At 36.3% G+C, this 19244-nt stretch overlaps 2 protein-coding genes and 1 long non-coding RNA gene across 7 annotated transcripts in view; 1 reads left to right on the plus strand and 2 right to left on the minus strand.

Annotated features, from left to right (window-relative positions):
* The first annotated feature begins 856 nt into the window (after nt 1–856).
* The window catches only part of LOC110733508, a 29840-nt gene continuing 11452 nt past the window's right edge, over nt 857–19244 (plus strand). For 2 of the 5 annotated variants that reach the window (XR_002513647.1, XR_002513642.1), the window contains exons 1-3: nt 857–1078; nt 1219–1244; nt 2616–2693. This is a non-coding gene — a long non-coding RNA (uncharacterized LOC110733508). Of the gene's footprint in view, nt 1079–1218; nt 1245–2615; nt 2694–7895; nt 7983–18701; nt 19193–19244 lie in introns of those variants that run through there. The other 3 variants (XR_002513641.1, XR_002513645.1, XR_002513643.1) reach the window with 3 other exon arrangements.
* Nucleotides 7533–18417, minus strand: LOC110733489 (naringenin,2-oxoglutarate 3-dioxygenase-like). The gene is made up of 3 exons (XM_021913548.1): nt 17852–18417; nt 14973–15401; nt 7533–8064 (listed from the first exon to the last, which is right to left on the minus strand). Exons 1-3 carry the CDS (start codon nt 18218–18220, stop codon nt 7744–7746), a joined length of 1119 nt encoding a protein of 372 aa, XP_021769240.1. The 5' UTR covers nt 18221–18417; the 3' UTR covers nt 7533–7743.
* Nucleotides 9641–10855, minus strand: LOC110733497. Its single transcript, XM_021913558.1, has 2 exons — nt 10627–10855; nt 9641–10535 (listed from the first exon to the last, which is right to left on the minus strand). The coding sequence occupies exons 1-2, from the start codon at nt 10843–10845 to the stop codon at nt 10092–10094; spliced, it is 663 nt and encodes a 220-aa protein (XP_021769250.1). The 5' UTR covers nt 10846–10855; the 3' UTR covers nt 9641–10091.

Below are 19244 nucleotides of genomic sequence, written 5' to 3' on the forward strand. Positions count from 1 at the left end.
TCAAGCACTAACTTGATCGTTGGAGGCGAAGCTCCAACCACCCGGAGTCTCCGTTGTATTGCAGGTACAAGCCGCGCGCAACTAGTCTCTGAGCCGTAACTCTCCCAAGGGACAAAAAAACACCCAAAACATTTGGCGTCGTCTTTGGGGAGAGTACCTCAAGGATGGTTCAAGAATCTATACCACCTCCTGACCAATTGGTTAACCAGCCGGAGGTCTTTAATTACCATGAGGATGATGATCCTCAGGTCGAAACCTACATAGCCAAGGATGGCTCTCTGATTACCAAGTGCATTTGTCCCAAAGACACTCTGGAACAAAGTGCAAGCCAGGCGGGTATAAGCCGACCCCCTGGTCAGCCGGATCCGCCCCAGTCACCCGGGACGAACTAATGAAATTCATGACTAGTTTCAAGGGTGAAATCAAGTATCTGATCACCAAGAGCAGGGTTGGCCCAAGCAAGGGTCAGTCGGCAAGAAAGACTTCTCTAGAGAGGAGAAATCCAGTCAGGGACAAGCAACCGGGACCCTTGACTGGTCCAAAATTCTTCTACCCCAGAAGAATACAAGAAACACCCGCCGGGGTGAACAGCCGGAGGGAAACAAAAAATCTACTCCTGATGCCCGGGAAATCATCACCTACATGAGAAGTCACAGTACTACAAAAAGAGTACTTTTTGGACGCTTTTGGTTCGACGTTGTTGGTTGGCGTCCCCGTATGTATTTTGGTACCGTCTTTTCTCGACGTTTTTTATAGTCGAAGATTGACTCTAAACTTAAAAGCGTCGAGAAAATCACGTGCTATGCACGTGAGTATGGATGGCCGCAATTTTAAAATTTTTAATTAATGAAAAACTAATTAGCACGCGGGTTGTATTTTCTCCCTCACTCGAATCAGGCTCCCAAATCCCCCAAATTCCCAATTAAACTGCCCATCCACTATTCTGCTCTCCTCTAAACCTGGACTCCATCATCAGCGACAAGAAAAACATCATTCCTTTTTGGTTAATTTTTGGGTTTTGCTTGCTAAACTTCAAGGAATTTGGGGGTTTTTGGATCGTCACTTTCATAAATTTCAGGTATCAACTTACAATTTGCTATACAATATTGTTGCTCGGTATATATCTATTTTTTTTTGTACCTAATATCTCACAATTCTCTAAATTTCGTTAAAATTGGGAATTATTCTTTGCATGTCATCGATTTTGAGTTGGTGTAGAACAAGAATCGATCTCTTATTGCGAGGTAATTTTTTTCCCTTAATTAGATGTTTTAATTTCTTGTTATATTGTTTTTTTTCGTGAATTTTGTAATCAAATCCAAGGTTTCCATATTTTTATTTTATTTTTATTTTTTTAATTTTTTTTTTATAGTTTTTGGTTTTTCTTTTCTATGATTTTTATGGAACTTTTTAGGGTTTTAGTTCGGGATTTTATGGGTTTTTGATATGAATTTTACAGGCTTTGAATTTTCTGGTTTTTGATATGAATTTTATAGGCTTTGAATTTTATGGGGTTTTGATATGAATTTTATGGGTTTTTGATATGAATTTTCTTGTTTTTGAATTTTATGGGTTTTTGATATGAATTTTCTATGGTGATTTGGTGGCTGATGATTGCATTTTGTCTTCACATGCTTTGCTCTTAGAAGCATACTCATTCCCTTATAAATCATTAGACAGCAACCCCAATACTCACGACCGATTTATTTTGAAGAGTACAGCTTGTAAGAAATTTGGATTTGCATCATATCTTTATTTGTGGTTGTTTTTATTTGTTTCACACAAGTGATCATCAGTGGTAAATTTTGCTTTGTCTTAGAGTCTTAGACCGAGTATGAGATTATGTGCTTTATGTCTGCCTTTTAAGCTGGCTATGGTGTTCTAGTTCCTTAAAATCCCATTTTATGTCTTTTAAACTTTATTTACTTTTATTATAGTCTTGTATTGAATTTATTGGAACAAATATCTATTTGTTTATATGCCACAAGAACTTTCAGTAAAACACACACCGGAAATCGGAAAGAAGTTTTACAAACTACAGGTTACATACAAGAAAATCAATAATTACCTGGAAAAGAACAAGTAGTACCACAACGATGATCCCAACAGCCATAGCACTGCTATAGTAAAATATCAAAGAATCACTGAATGTGGAAGCCAGTGTAAGCAATAACGTACCCAGGTTTAGAAACACAGTGCGATATGCAGAGAAATCTGAAAACCAAATGTAAAACAAGACCTGATGAATCAAGTCTTATTGTTAAGAATGTATAAGTTTGTTTGTTGGTTAAGATGATATGTATATTGCTGAAGAATTGGGTTGAGTTGATAATGAAGGTTGTGATAATTAGCAGATGTGAAGATCAATTTAAGTTGAAATACATTTACAGAGTATAATTTAGAGCTTGATAAATGATAATGCATGAAACTTGTGACACTATTATAAATCGCTCACTACTGCGGTACTACCTCCCCTGGCCTAGTTCTCTTTCATTGCCCATATTTTAGCTCTTATTTTGAACCAAGAAGTTTGAGTCTTTATATGTGGGGTGGATTATCATGAGGAGCCTATATGTATGATCTAACATTCTAATCCAACAATTTAATTTGCCCAGAAACCAATAGTTCCTGCGGAGCTGTACTGAAAAGTGCGTGACTCTCATCTTGTAGGACTTTCAGGCTACTCAAAAGAGGTATTTTTTTTTAAAATTTCAGATTTCCTTGTTGTTGTTGTATTTTTTTTAAAAAGTTTTTTTATGGGTTTTTATGATGAATTTGATGGCGTTTTCTAGGGTTTTAGTTTGGGATTTTTCGACTATGTTTTGATATGACTTTCTTGTTTCGAAGATTTTTGGCTTGATTAGTGTATGTCATATACTTATTTCAATTGTGTAGGCTTGATTAGATTTCCCTAATTGGATGTTTCATGTACTCTATCTTCTAATTGCTTGAAAAACTAGTATAACTTTTTATTTGTTGTTGCATGTTTCTTTCTAATTTTCTTCTTTCACCCCTCAACAAGTTTGTAGGCTTGAATTACTTACATTATTTTTAAGTGGATAAACTTCTTGATATTATAAGTTTGATGGATGTCTATTTACTTAGTGAAAGTGATGTCCCTATTATATATTGGTTTAAGGATCCTTGTAACATGATTTTTTTTTTTTAATTTTTTTTAATGTCATTGTTTTTAGGAAAATTTGAATTTTAGTACCTCAAAAATGGGGGTAATTGAATTTTAGTACCCATCTAAAATTTTATTTTAAATTAGCACCTCCAAAATGACAAAACTATAGGTTTCAGTACCTCCGTCTAGTTCCGTTAATTTTTCCGTTAGTGGGGCCCGTTTCTAATTATTTAATAATTTAATTTATTAAAAAAAAAAGAAAAAAACATTTTATAAAAAAAAAACTTAAAAAAATAAAAAAAATAATTAAAAAATAAAAAAAATGACCAGCCACCACCGGCGCCAACCCCCACCGCCGTCACCCATCCCAATTGACCACTCTCGACCCACGAAGTCAGCCGGCCGACCTTCCTCGAACCATGAAACTAACCGTCCGACCACCCTCGATCAACCTTCGAAACGAGCCCAACTGTACCCTAACAACCACAACGCTTTGTGGGTTTGGTATGGGTGTGGGTTGGAATTTCGTCAGTTCGGCGACGGTTTTGGGTAAGGGAGAGGAGTTCTGCGGCGGTGGTAGGTTGATTTGCTGCTATCGGCTTCTCGCTGGGCTGGTTTAGGTGGTTCGACGCTGGTTTGGAGTCGGGAGATGACGATGGGGGCTTCTCGCCGGGCTAGATTGGGTTGAGGTCTGGGTAGTTCGGCGACGGCTTCGGGTCGGGGAGACAACGATGGGCTGGGTTAAGGTGACGGCCATGGTACGGTAGTGGTGGCCACCGTTGCGCTAGGGTTTCAGGGAAGGGGAAAACAGGGAGGGAAAGGGAAGGGGAGGGGTGGGGTGTCGCGGCCAGGAACGAGGAAGGGAGAAAAGATGGTGGTGGTTGCGCTAGGGTTTTGGGGAAGGGGAAAACAGGGAGGGAAAGGGAAGGGGTGGCCGGCGCCGGTGCCAAGGGAATTCGGCCACCAACAGCTGGAAGCCGGCGCCGGCGCTTGTGTCAGTGGCTGTTTTTATTTTATTTTTTTATTTTTTTAAAGTTTTTTTTTTTATAAAATGTTTTTTCTTTTTTTTTAATAAATTAAATTATTAAATAATTAGATAATGGGCCCCACTAACGGAAAACTTAACGGAACTAGACGGAGGTACTGAAACCTATAGTTTTGTCATTTTGGAAGTACTAATTTAAAATAAAATTTTAGATGGGTACTAAAATTCAATTACCCCCATATTCGAGGTACTAAAATTCAAATTTTCCTAACATTAAATGTCACACAAATTTTAAAAAAGGTTACTATATTAAAAATAATGTTACTATATTGAAATTAGGGGTCACTATATTGAATATAATGTCAGTTACGTGTGTATAAATCTTAGGTTCACAATAATATATGTTATTTAATATAGGTTACGTACATAGGATATGTACAACTTGTTGGAGGATATATGTTATTTAATACGTACAGTTTTGTTGTAGGATATGTATTATTTGTTATAGGATATGCAATATTTTATAAAGTTTATGTATAATTTATATTTGATAGAGGATACTACAACTTGTTAGAGGATTTCATCATATATCTAATAGAGGATATTGTCCAGCCTATAGATGATATAGGAGACACAATTATAAATGATAACATATAGTCCAGAGAGGACATCATCCAATCAATAAAGGATATCATAGACACAATTATAAATGATATCATATAGCCAACGAACAGAGAATATCATTCAACCATGATGTCATATAACCAATAGATGATATCATCCTGCCAATAAAGGATATCATCCAGCCATATACAGAATATCATCTAATCAATTTGAGGATATCATCCCGTCAATAAAAGGATATCAACAATCCGCAAGACTGGCAAAACATTTGATCAATCCAGACTTACACAATAGTTTGTGTAAAAAAATAGATGTGCTCTTTTAATTATATTATTTATCTAGTGTGTGGTTTTGGAGATGCACTGATTTTTACATTGAGTTTTGTCATATTGTATTATTTGAGTTTCAAAATATATATCGTAGTATGTAATAAAATTAACAAACAATAGAAATGCATTGTTTTCTTTTGTCAATAACTTATATATTAGATTATTTATTCATATTTTTAAGGAAAATTTGTCAGAAACAACTTTTTAAAGTGTCCACTTTATTTAAAACAACCTTTTAAATTATTATTTTTTTTGCAATTTCAGACCACATTATAAATTTTTTTTTATCAAAGACAACCAAATGCTACTTTTCGGCGTTGACTTTATTTTTCCCGATGTTGACCACTAGTGTGCAATGCACATGAACTCGTATATTGCTTAATACACCAATTTTCCCTCCAATTCACTCGTACTAAAAGAGGGATGAAAGAGAAGCAGGGGTTTTAATAGGAGTTCATTGTAGGGAAAATGGATGTATTAAGCAATATAGGAGGTCACGTGACTCGCACACTCGTGGTCAACATCTGGCAAAAAAAGAGCCAACGCCGGAAAGTAACATTTGGGCCATGTTTGGTAATTGGCTTTTTAATGGCTTTTTGGTTAGCTTTTGGTTTTTGGCTTTTTTAGGTGGTCAAACAGCCAAAAAATGTATTTGGTAATTGGCTTTTTAGTCAGCGAAAAAGTTGGCTTTTAAGCCAAAATGAAAAAGCTGCTTTGAGTAGCTTTTTTGTTGGCTTTTGGCTTGTTGGCCCACAAATTATCTAATAAATAGCCAACAACCAACAATTAATTTACCAAACACTTTTATAAACAGCCAATTTCAAAAGCTTATAAATAGCCAAACATTCCAGCTGGTCAAACAAGCCAAGTGAACCAGCCAACAGCCAACCGCATACAGCCATTTGCCAAACAAGGTCTTGGTTGTTTTTGATAAAAAAAATTTATAATATGGTCTGAAATAGCAAAAAAAAAAATAAATTAAAAGGTTGTTTTAAATAAAGTGGACACTTTAAAAGGTTGTTTCTGACAAATTTTCCTATTTTTAATAATAATTATATTCTTATAATATAGTATTTGTTGAGCCAAATAAGATCTCACTTGAGTACTTGACTATATATTAGAAATAATTTTGTCCTTTAAATTGTGAATAATGTCAAGATCTAAAATATACTTGTATAATACAAAGACTAGTATGATTTTTAGCTTATTTTACTACTTTCTCTCTACTATCATTCCTCTCCCTATTACTTATATTTGTTTCCTCTACTATAAGGTTTTTTTTTATTATTGTAAACATATTTGTTTTCCATTGAAAAAAAAAAAAATTATAAAAAATGTTTTTCATCAAAACAAACAAGTCTAAATAAAAATCGTATTCTTCTCCTCAAATATAATAAGTTTTTGTCAAATAATGCTGGCTGGATTTGTAGGCAGTAATAATTCACAAGGGAGTATTGATTATTTATTCTTCATTTACGTTTCAAGGTCTGTCATCAAAATTCAAAATTGAACGCCATCCATTTCAATTAATTTATTGTTTAGAGATTGCTCCCAGTTGGATGAGTATCTTGAGGTGTATTATTGTTGTACCAATTTCGTTGACCACCCATACATAATACAAAGTAACAATAATAATAGTATGGCATTCTGTGGTCGAAAAGGACAGAATTGAAGGTACTCAAAGTAGTATAATTGGAACACTTTGACTTTTGTATTCTATACTATTCTAGCAAATTTGTATATGAATAATTAACTGTCCAAAAAAAAACATAGGAACTATTATTTGTAAAATTTGTAATGGTCTAATCCTTATCTTTCTACATCTTAACTTTTTCTATAAATGGTAAAGGTTTTATGTTAGAGTTTCTCTCTCGGATATAGGAGATTTGGGAGATTCTCACCCCCATCCTTATGGCTTTCTAAACACCCAAAAAAAACTGCCATTTTTGTTTTTTAATTTTTAGTCAACAATCCTCTCTAACAACCACGTACTTTCCGTATCATCCCTAGTTCCCTGGTCCCTACCATCAAATATAGACTTCCAACTACCAATACAACAAAACAAAACATAAGAGAATATGAATAATTAATTGCAAACCTTTTTTTTTTCTCCAAAAAAAAAACAATAAAAAAAATTATATATAAAAAAAAAACAATGTAATTTCGAAATTATTAGTTACCGTTTCACATTAAACATAAATTACACACACATTTACATAAATTGATAAGAATATACATTACCAATTTACTATGCATACAATGTACAGAGCACACAAAGCAAGCTTTTATTTCAAAGGTCATACGAAGTATTAGAGAGAGCATTTTGTTCAAAAATTGATAAAGTACGGAGTGTAATTGGTGACATTTAAAATACGTATTCAAGGGAGCGTGTCAATTATTTGAAAACAAAGAGAATAATTTATATTTGTTAATTTATATTATATTCTATTTTATAAGATATTACAAATTTGAAACTTGAAATCAAACTTATTTTATAAATAACTTCATACTATATCATGTAATCATGTTACAAATAGGTAGGAGTACAAAACATCATCTTTATTGTATGAAAATATTCACTATAATTTAGCAAAACTTAATTTATTAATTTGTATTTTGTACTACGTAACTATACATGCAAGTAACTCTTGCAAGTAACTTAATTCTCTTGAAAGAAACTATGCAAGTAACTCTTGCATGGATTTAACATTTTCCCCTGAATTTTGAAGCATCTTCTCTAATTCCTCTTTCCGAAGTATTTTTTCCTTAGCTAATTTCTTGGCCTTGCCTCGCTCGAGGTGTTTAACAAAATGTCTCTTGTACATCTCAGCAAATGTAATGGCCTCTTCTAAAATTGGCTTATCTCCCTCCTCGATCTTCAAAGGATACACAATTGCTTCTTGATCTGGATTGATGAATGTCGCGATCGACAATCGATTATGGTCATAATTCACAACTGCTTGATGATCTGCCTTCTTGAATCTTCCGTTGCTAAGATACTTCAAAACAAAAAAAGAAGCACGAAAAAAAATATTTAAACGGTAAAATCGTACTAGCAATTGGCCCCGTTTTATTTCAAGACTTTTCACTAAATATTTAATACGAGTAATTTTTATCTGTTAAGATTTCATCAAAGTCAATGAAATTTAATTCTTCTCAAAACATTAGTACACAAAATCCAACATCAATCTCTATGTTGATATTAAGGCAAAAACCTATGAAGTCTCATCTTAAGACAAATGGGAGCCACTTTATGATGATGTCACGACAAATTTAAGACTAAATTATATTTTTAATTACGCGATAAATTTGTGGTCAAAATTGTCAAAAAGTAAATATATACGAAGTATTAAAAATTCTTTGTATCTAGCAAAATTTTAGATGCCGAATTTTATTTATGATATTTTACGCATTCAATAAATAAGTTTGTGTTGTTATACCTATTAATCAAAGTTCATACTCGATATATTGTACCTTGTTTAAAGTCATGCTATTAAGGCCAAATTTTGCATATAAACAAAAAAAGAGGTAGTATATACAAAGTATATCTAGAGCTGTCAATTCGGGTAAACAGGTCGGGTTTGAGTTGGGTTAGTGTGAGTCGGGTCATCTCGGGTCGGGTCAATACGGGTTAATGCCATAACATATGCGGGTCAGGTTCGGATTGGGTCATGCTTGAGTCGGGTCACGTCGGGTCATACATCTTATCGAGTTTGGGTCAGGTTTTGGTCGGGTTACATTCGGGTTGGGTTAAACTCGGATTAAACGAGTTAGGGTCGTTCTCGGGTTCGAGTCAGGTTCGGTTCAAGTCAATTATTTACGGGTTATAATCAAGTTGGGTCATTTTCGGGTTCAAGTCGGGTTCAGTTCAAGTCAATAATTTGCGGGTTATAATCAAGTCGGGTCATTTTCAAGTCGGGTCATTCTCGGGTTCGTGTCGGATTCGGTTTAAGTCAATAATTTGTGGAAAACTTGTTTCGTCCCTGAAATTCGTCCTTAAAAACATGTTGTGAAACTAACCTCTTAAAAGTCAAAGTGAAATATTGAAGGAATAGAGTTAGGATTCAATTTACGTTTCAATACTGATAACGACCTATACATATTGATTCAATAACAAGTCGGGTTGAATTTGGGTCAGGTCAATAACAAGTCGGGTTGATTTAGGTCGGGTTTGTAACAGGTCGGGTTGAAATTCGAGTCGGGTTTGTAGCAGGTCGAGTTAAATTCGGGTCGGGTTAGGAACAGGTTGGGTTGAATTTGCGTCAGGTTAGGAACAGGTCGGTTTGAATTCGGGTTGGTTTTAGGTCGGGTTTGGGTCACCATTTTTTTCGGGTTTAGACGATTTGGTTAATAGGTCGGGTTAGGGTTGGTATTTCAAGTTGAGTCAGCTTTTGACAACTCTAAGTAAGTGACAACTCTAAGTAAGTGTAATATGTTGTGTGATTTATAAAAAGTGAGTAGAAAATTATTTCAAGAAAGAAATTGATTAAAGAAAAAATTTCAAAGTTGGATGTATCAAAGTTATAGTTTGTATTCTGTGTCACAAAAAGTTGTAGTATATATTTTTTTTTATTATTTTTTTTTTGCAATGGTCGTTTTTAAAGTAATTTATTGGTTATTCCGTCATCTCAGCTTCTTTCAGCTCAGCCTCCTTCATCTCAGCATCCTCGGCTTGGAGGCGAGCCTGCAAATCAACCTCAGCCTGACTGGCTTGCTGCATATGAGGAACCCCGGGGTCCTCATCCCAGATTTCGCACTGATACCAGTCCAGATCAGGTGCAGAATGAAGAGCCAGTCTCCGAGCTACCCCATAGCCGTTGAGGTAGGCAGTTGAGTACTCCTCATGGGTGTAAACCCTAAGGGCTAGCTGAGTCTCAGCATCAGCTAGCTTCTTCTGCGCCTCTTCTAAGGCTTTCTGGGAAGACTCCCGCTGTCCCTTCAACTGAGCCTCGGCATCAGCGAGCCGTTGCTCAGTCTGCTCAGCCTTGGCTCGGGCCTGGGAGAGACGCTCTTCCTGGTTCGTCAGCTAAACCTCCAGGCTGGTGATGTTTTGTCGTTGAGACTCTAGCTGAATCCCGGCCTCGACCAGCTCTTTCTCCCTCGCTTCACATGCTTGGCGGTGTTGTTCGGCGTCAGCCTCCAAGATCTTGATCTTTTGCCGAGATATCTCTTCTCGGGCCAGCACTTGAGATTGAACCTCAGTGTCGATTTTGTGCTGGATCTTGGTTTTGAGGCTGGGAACATCCACTGTGCCGAAAGCATTAAGTAGGGCCTCACCTTCATCCATCTGAGGCAGGACGTCCCTCTCCATTTCAGCGCAGAAAGTGTTGAAGGAGTCAATGACAACCCGGGCCCTGTCCTCGGCTTTCTCCTGTTTCAGCTGGGCAAGCTTTACCTCTGTCTCAGCGATGTCCACCCTTTCCTGGAGCGTGTCAATCATCTCACAGGTCATGGTATGGTTGTAGACAACCTGCAGAGCCGAGATTGAAATTAAGTTAAATAAAATTCCAAGTGAATGGAGTAAACTGAAAATGCCGAAGGTATAGAATATTATTACGTACCTGCATCAGCAGCCTCTGGTTGTCTCTAGCTAGATCTGGTACTAAAGGACCGGGTTCGGCAATTCCAGCGGTTGCCCGAATAGACCACTCTCGGACGTGCTCCATGTCAGATAATTTGGAGCAACCGCCGAAGTAAGCTTCAGCACTTTCCCTATGTCTCCCCCAGATCTCGGCCCTAACACCATCTGGGATAGAGCACTTCTTGGATGAGAACCCCATGTCCCCAGACTAAAAGGACTTGAAGGAGGGGAACGAAGTCGATGGAACTTCGTCCGCTCTCTCGGGCTCAGTCGTTGCCCCTCCAGCCTAGGCTTCTTCAGCCTCGCTGAGAGGTTGACTTGTCAAGGCGTCAACCTCCCGCTGAATCTCAGCAGTGAAGCCCCTAGGGGCCTTATCTTCATCAGTAGCCGCCTCTTCGGCTACTTCAACAACTTCAACCTCAGGGAGCTTAGCAGCACTCCCCTTGTTGGAAACCGCTTCAGGAAACCCCTCCTTTGGATCAGGAGTTCGCTGGTCCACCTCCATGTCAGCAGTTGGAGGTGGTGGAGGGGTCCTCGGCGACGACGGGATTGGCGGTGGTGGTTGAGTCGGGGGAGGAGGACCCCCTGTGCTTCTTGGTACCCTGCCTCGGCCAGCAGCAGGTTCCCTTATTACAACGCCGGGCATTGGCCTCAGCGTGAACTCTCCCGGACCCATAACAGCTGGGCCCTTCCTTCTCCTCTTCCTCTGCTCCAGAGGCTGATCGTCCATATCGTCAGAGTCCGAAGATTCAAGCTCTGAAAGGTCGTCTGACGATGCCGGACCCTTCTCTTCTCTCCTTCTGCCCTCTTCCTTAGACTGCAGAAGGGGGGAGCAAGAAGGGATCAGTAAAAAAAAAAAAAAAAAAAAAAAAAAAAAAAAAAAAAAAAAAAGCAAGTGCTGAAAGCCTTACCAAAGTCCTCGGGCGAGCCTCGGCGGCACCAGAGGTCCCTTCACCCCTTTCTAGGGAGTTGATGGCTCTGGTCACCTCTTCAGCAGCCTGAGCGGCGAGTACTTCTTCGGCTAGCAAAGGCCTCAGAGGATCCCGTTTCTCCCACCAAGACTTCCGCTGCATATAATCTGCAGCAGCCTCGATCTGAAGGCCCGTCGAGTGTAGGTACAACGGACGATCCTTCGGGGCAGTGATAGCTGGAGCCCGGTCTAAGATGACCCGTTCAGTATTCACTCCTAACCGATCGTAGTCGATGTCAGAGGTAGCCTCGCTCAACTCTGAAAGGAGAAGTTGAAGGTTAACCCTAAGACATAGACAAAGCAAATGAAGCAACAGCGAAATAAATTCCTCGGCCCTAGCCGAAGGTACTTACCGCCTCTGAGCTTTCGGCTGAGGCCGACAACCGCCAACATCTTCTCTTGGAAGACGTAATGGTTGTCCAGAAGCCATCGGGTGGGGATGAACTTCATTCGGCCAGTCCCCCCAGGGTTTTTCTACTTCCCGAAGAAATTCATCTGCTCATAGCTTGGGTGGCTAGCGGCATTAGGGTCTCCGGGACCCAAATCTTGCATGTTAGGATCGGGCCTGGAGAGGTAACGGGGGGCCCTGAAGAAGTAGGGGTGCTCCAGATCAGCAGGAGCCCTTACCCAGATCCACTGGCCTCTCCAGTCCTTATCCGAAGAGTCGTTCGGCCACATGGTTAAATATTGTGGATGACTCTCAATTTGCCACCAGCCATCCCTATGGTGACCGTATACACTTTGGGTATTCTGCACCAGCTGATGCATCCTTCAGAAACAGTGCAAGTTCGGTTCAACAGCAAAGAACCTGCATACCCAGAGATAGGTCATCACCCGCCGAATACTGACGGGCGTCAACTGGCACAGGAGATCCTGTACTTTATCAAAATGTCCCTGACGAAGGGATCCAAGGGGAACCGAATCCCGTACTGCAGTTGCCGAGTATACACCCCCACATACCCAGGGGGAGGGCGATGAATTATGTCAGTAGGCGAGGGCATTCGGCACCAATACCCATCTTCTTCAAGGATGCCGTAGTGTAACTCGATCTGTTTGGCAAACCGATAAGCTTCGGCATGCCTGATCCACCAATGATAAGGGGTATTGTCCCAAAGCACGGGAGGCAGATCACCCTCTTGTTCAGCAGCACCGGCCTCGGCCCCCTGCTGAGGGCCAGCCGCGTTCAAAGGGACCGCCGGAATCCCCCTCTCCGGGTCTTCCTCGACGCGTTCCCCATTCCATACGTCGGCACGGTCCCTAGGGTCCCTGAGCTGACCTCGTCTTCCAGTCCGGCGACCTCTTAAGCGAGCCATCGATGAATTCGCGAGAAAGGACGTCGGGAAAAGAGGAATTCTTTGAAAAAACTAAGAAAATCAAGGGAAATTCGAAGAAAATTACCTTTATGAGAATCGAGACTCGCCGATTCAGTGGATCAGAGTAACGGGCTGAGCGCCAAGCTTTGATTTCGGGTGTGGAACGAAGTTTCGAAGCGAAAGTAATGGGTTTTCAGAGAGTTCGAAAGTGAGTTGGTGAAGAAATGAGGAGAGAAATGGCGAATTTGGTTTATATTTCCAGAAAACGGGAATTTAGAAAGCCAAAATGCTTAATTCCTCTTAAAAACCTCCTTAAGTAACCGTTAAACACTCTCTCTCTTAATTAACCACCCATTATCCATTCAACTTCCCCATTAATTATCCTAATTACAGTTATTTAGTTAATGGCTGTTAAAAATTCAAATCTTTTGATTTAATTAAATCATTTACTTCCCTCCATCCTTATTGGATTCAAACCCGACCCGTCATCCTTCCGAATCGGGTCTGGGGGGCAAGTTGTTTGGGTCCAATTAAGCCAATTGGGCCTAGTCATTAAATGATCCAATAATCCAAGGTCAAGGCCCAAGCCTCCATCAAGCCAAGTCAGCATAAGTCAAATGGTCCAAATTGTTATGGTCAGCCCATGACTATTTGCGGCCCAGTTACCCTCTCTCCTTGTATGTTAAGGTATAAAAGCCTTCAATTACATCATTTGTCAAATATACACATACAAAGCCTCAAGCATTAATTCTCTTGCATAGCTTTCTCTCTCTAAACACTATTTGACTTCGACATCGGGGGGTCTTCCTCGGATCCACCCCCAAGGCCAGTTTTACGTGTGTTTGCTGTGCAGGAAACCTTCGGCCCAACATCATTTGGACCGGACTAGTCTTCATCAACCTCAGCGGACCTTCGGCAAGGTCCCATTGTTTCACCCGAAACATAACCTAAATTCTGATAAATTTAATATAATTTTTGATATTTATTAATCCGAGTATTATAATCTAATTTCTGATAACTAAGAGCTTGTTCACATTTACTTAATTTCTGTTCGGTTAAGTTTAGTTCATTTTCATTCAGTTCAATTCAGCTCCAATCAGTTCAGTTCAGTTCAACTCCAATCAATTCAGTTCAATTCAGTAAATATGAACAGACCCTAAGACTTAATATATGATAATTATAATCTAATACTCCGTACCTAATAAGAATAATATAATATTTGACCATTATTATCTAATTTCTGACACTTATTATAACCTAATATATCTTATATATATATAATCTAATATCTGACTATTATTATCTAATTTTTGACAAATTTTTTTTTGTTTATATATCCGGACTCACATGAGTCCGTTCTACACTACACAATATTTTACCCTACATAAAGATAATTAAATATTTTCGTCATAAAGATAATACAATTATAAAAGATTTGGAATGATTATTATAATTGTATCAAATATTTACAACAACAAAAAAAAATAAAAAAAAAAATAAAAATATACTCCCTCCGTTTCATAATGTTAGTCCCATATACTATATTGGGCGTTTCAAAAAGATCTACCCATGTTGAATATATTTCATTTATAACTTGATTTTTTGGGAACTAATTGCTTGTGGATTGATGACATGACTCTAAGTAAGGAAATTTTTACCTTAAATTATGCAATTATAACTTGTGTTTTCCTAATAAAAAATCAAAAAAGTTAAATAAGGTAAACTAATCATGAATTCTATTGTACTTTAATGTTAGATTCCAAATATATTTGTTTTCTTATTTTATGTGATTGATTCTATATGGGACTAACATTATGAAACGGAGGGAGTAATAAAATAGGAAAAAATGGTTAAAAAGGGAAGTGGGGTTTTGGATGGAGAAAAAAAAAAAAAAAACAGCATCAGGATGTGACACATGTCACTTCCGGTGTGTGTTTTAGTATTAAGTTATTGATTGATTGATGACTTTAGATTTAAAATATTTAGAACACACCTTATTTGCATTTGATTAAGCAAAAATAGTTTAAGAATCATCAAACTTACATGTGCATGGTCACCAAGGTTGACAACAAATGCACCCTCAATGGGCTGGACTGTGATCCAATTCTGACCACCATCATTAGTAGCTTGAAGCCCACCAACATGGTCTTGTAGCAACAAAGTAATTGTACCTGGATCAGTATGTCTTTTAAGCCCAATTGCAAGACTGGGCTCATGGCATTTTGGGTAGAAGTTCACTGCCATCCTCTGGGCCATCTCTTTACAGGCCTTTGTCATGGCCTGCCTTTCAAGACCCATTGCCTCGGACAAAACCTCTAAAAGTTGGATTGCAAGGCCCATCATCTTCTCTGTATAGAGTTCCGTTACGGCCCGCCATTCTTTGGGCTTATCGGGCCACCTTGAGTAGTCCCTCTCTTTTATTGGGTATGGAACGAAAGCTACCATTTCCCGCCAATTTGCTACTATTTCATTCTAGTAAAGGTTAAATCATAAAAGTTAATATTAAATAAATAAATAAAATAAAATTGAATAAAATTAATTAAAGGTTATTTTATTAACTTGATTTTTATTTATCTGAAATTATTAGATTTTAATAGACATTATTAAAACTTATTTTAAGAAATGAGTATGTAATATGCTAGTTTAAAAAAGGTAATTAAATACGATATACTATATAATACGTCGTATGAAGTATATTCTTAATAGAAGATTTACGAAATCTTCAATAATACTTGCTAAATTTTATGGATTACTCCCGTTCAAAAAAAAATATATAAAATTCAGATTACTTTATACATCCAAATAAGAAGAACTATTCATTATTATATTTTTAAAATAGATAAATAGAAAACAAATTTGTTAAAAAAATATATGAAATATAATTCATATATATTAAAGTACTCAGTGCCATAAGGGCACGATTGCATGTGATATGTTTGGTTCAGGTAAATTGATAAATTAAAACACCCATACATGATGGATTAAATAATACATTGTATAAGTTATGTATTAATACATAACAGCAATTACTATCAAATGAAATACTCCCTAGTACATTTAGTTTTACTAGGGCGCCTCATCGTGTGATGCGCACTATAGCTAGCTATGTTCGAGTAGATATTCAGTTTGACCATATGTCGCAAATTTAATTGTTGACAACATTGATGATGACAAATATGTAAACAAATGTTTATAAGGGGGATAAATATATATACACTATTCATAAGAATTTATAAACAAGACAATTAACATTAATAAGGGCAAATAATTATATAAATATTTTAATGGATATAATGTCTTAACATTATTTATAAGGTTATTTCATACTTTGTATATTATAAAAGGTAAGGATAGTTATCAAATAAATACTGCATAATATACAACCTTCTTCATATTTGAATATTTGACTGAAGTAATTTTTCTAGTCAAAGTACCTTCCTCTTAATGATAAACTAGGAAGAGGGCTCCCAACTCTATCACAGTAATGGGGAACTGTAAGAAATCGAACCTTGATCACATGTTTGGGCCCTCCATCTTCTCACTCTGACTTGAAAGTACTTATTCAAACACTATAAAAACTTTGAAATCGCATAATATCTATTTTGGGTGTTGTTTGTAATATACTTGACCTCCCATAAATAACAAATTAGGACTTATATATCTGAGTCAATAAGTTAAATAATCTAACCACTCTTGAAATTCTACAGTAGTCATTTAAAATGACTACCTATATAGTTAATTTTCATTGACCAATTTTTGATTTACTCCCTCCGTCCCTAAGTTACATTCATACTTCTCTCTATTATGTGAGGAATAAATGTTAGAAATAGGAATGTAATTTAGGGATAGAGGGAGTAGTTTTTTGGTGGTCAAACTTATTATAAATGAAATTTTCTTTTGAATTTTTTTTTCAAAAATTTAATTTTAAATAATAATTTTTTTTTTCATAATTAATTTCCAAATAATGAATATTTTTTAAAAGATCAACTTTAATAAGTTTGACCAACAAAAAAAAAAAGTCAAACTGGCAAATAGAAATTAGGTGTAGTCATCCTTTGGTAGTCATTTTAACTTTTTAAGTATGACTACCATGAGAACATCCACTCTAATCTAGTCATATTCTTAATCCTATAAAGCCATGTTTTTTTTTTTAGGGAAATCATATATAAAGCCATGTTATTACGTTAAAATAATATATAATATTCCATACAAATATAAATAAGTTCTATCCAATAAATTCTTCAGAAAAATAAAAAAATAAAAAATTCTATCCAATAAAAATAAATCTTAATCAATGAATGGAATACGTTTTAGTCAACAATAATAACATTACTAGTACTCCATATCATTTAATGAAAATAAACTTTGATATATAATATGTATATCACTAATTTGAAGAAAATCAATAGCCCCCAATTCGGATTATTCCATAATAATCTAAAGTTGAGATTATTGAAACAAAATACAGCAAAATTAGGATAATTTCTTACAATTTCTCCAAAATAATATTATTGTGATAAGTTGTGTATAATACAACATTTGATAATTTTATATTTGGGTCAAAGCACTAACACTAACCTACTTTATTTCAACAAAGCAAGTTCAAATAAGGATTAATCTAACTTAACAGTTATTTATATAATACAAATTTACCTTAATTTATCTTAATTAACTCACCTGAAAGTACAAAAATTGAACTTGTTTTAGTTGTACATTGAAATTAAGTGGCTCTTATCTACTTTTATTAGAACTTATTTTTCTCAACTTATTTGATCTAAATAAATATATATATATTTTAAAATAAGTGCAAATATGGTTATAAAAAATGCTCAATTTAAAGCTAACTTACGTTTAAATAAGTTTATGTAAATTTTAATATCCCTAACAAAAAAAAAATCTCATTTTTGTAAGATAGGAGGTACCTGTATATGACTAGATACAATAAAACCACCTTTTTTGCCTCCACTCATATCAAACCTAAGTTTCTCTTCATCAGGCAAAGCAAAGAATGCCCTAGACAAGCTAGCCATATCATGCACAAGTTTAAGATCAACACCGTGATTCACCACTTGAAACAACCCCCATTCCTCACAAGCTTTAGCAATTTGGTTGCGTATAACCTCCCTTTGTCCTCCCGGTGTGTCATCCTCAATTCCATCGAGAGAGATCACCGGGATTATGTTGCTAAATTGGTTATATGCAACCTTAGGACGTTCATCTTCGTCCATGATGAAATCATTTTGAAATTTACCATCCTTAACTAGGGATGTTAGTGTAGGAATTAAACTCATGACCTCTCACTCAATCTTACACTATGTACTCTCACAATTTCACTAAGATACGTGACTTAGGTAATTGAGTATGGACAATAGTAACAATATAATTGAGCTCTTAAATAGATGAGGAAGTCCTGTTATTAGCCCAAGATAATTGAAAAGTAGATGTATTATTAATTATGTGGAATTCCTCAAACAAAAAAAAAAAAAAAATTATTAATTATGTGGAAGATATTTCGTACTTACTTTTTAGAAGCTGACTAATTCCAAGACTTACTAGTGACTAATTACACCATACTTCTAGAACCTTATTTTTTCAAATTCGACGGTAAACTTGTCAAGATTGTCAGCTGACGGCAATTTTTTATATAATTACGAAAATTTTATTTTAATTGGAGATTTTGTTGATCTATTTACGATTATGCTCTTTGATACTCCGTACTTGATAAACAAATTTTGTTTAATATGGTGATTATCTTCTAATATGTAAAATCAGTTCATCTCCGTAGGTCAACGCTTGAGAGTCAAAAGGGGGGAAAGAAGATAAGAAAATCTCTCTACTCCTAAGCAAATGTAGTTGGTAGGGCTTGAACTGTTATGTAAAATGTTGTTTAGATTTCATAATATCAACTTCTTATAACCTTTTCAAATATATGGTTTAGTTATTATATTTTTAGAATTTGTTATATACACACGGATGTGCCCGCACACCTAACTAACCCAAGATTAGTGTATATAACAAGTTGATTGCTAAAGATGTACATTGATACGTAGAGATTGTAGACTAGTCAAAGTAATACAATTATTCTAGAAAACTGGGAGTATTATTTTTTAATTATGCAATTATAAAAACAAAAGGCCAAAAAGAACAAAAGTAACAACCAACATGTGTAAAATAAGCATGAAGTACCACAAACTCAACTATAAGTTCATCTTAGAGGCCACAGGTTTGGCGCCACAGATAGTCATCCCGCCATGTTAGCTTGTGATTTTTTTTTTCGGGCCACCCAACAGGCTTTTAAAAGAAAGAAAAATAAAG

Source organism: Chenopodium quinoa, unplaced genomic scaffold (assembly GCF_001683475.1).
Source record: "Chenopodium quinoa cultivar QQ74 unplaced genomic scaffold, ASM168347v1, whole genome shotgun sequence".
Classification (NCBI taxonomy): Eukaryota; Viridiplantae; Streptophyta; class Magnoliopsida; order Caryophyllales; family Amaranthaceae; genus Chenopodium; species Chenopodium quinoa.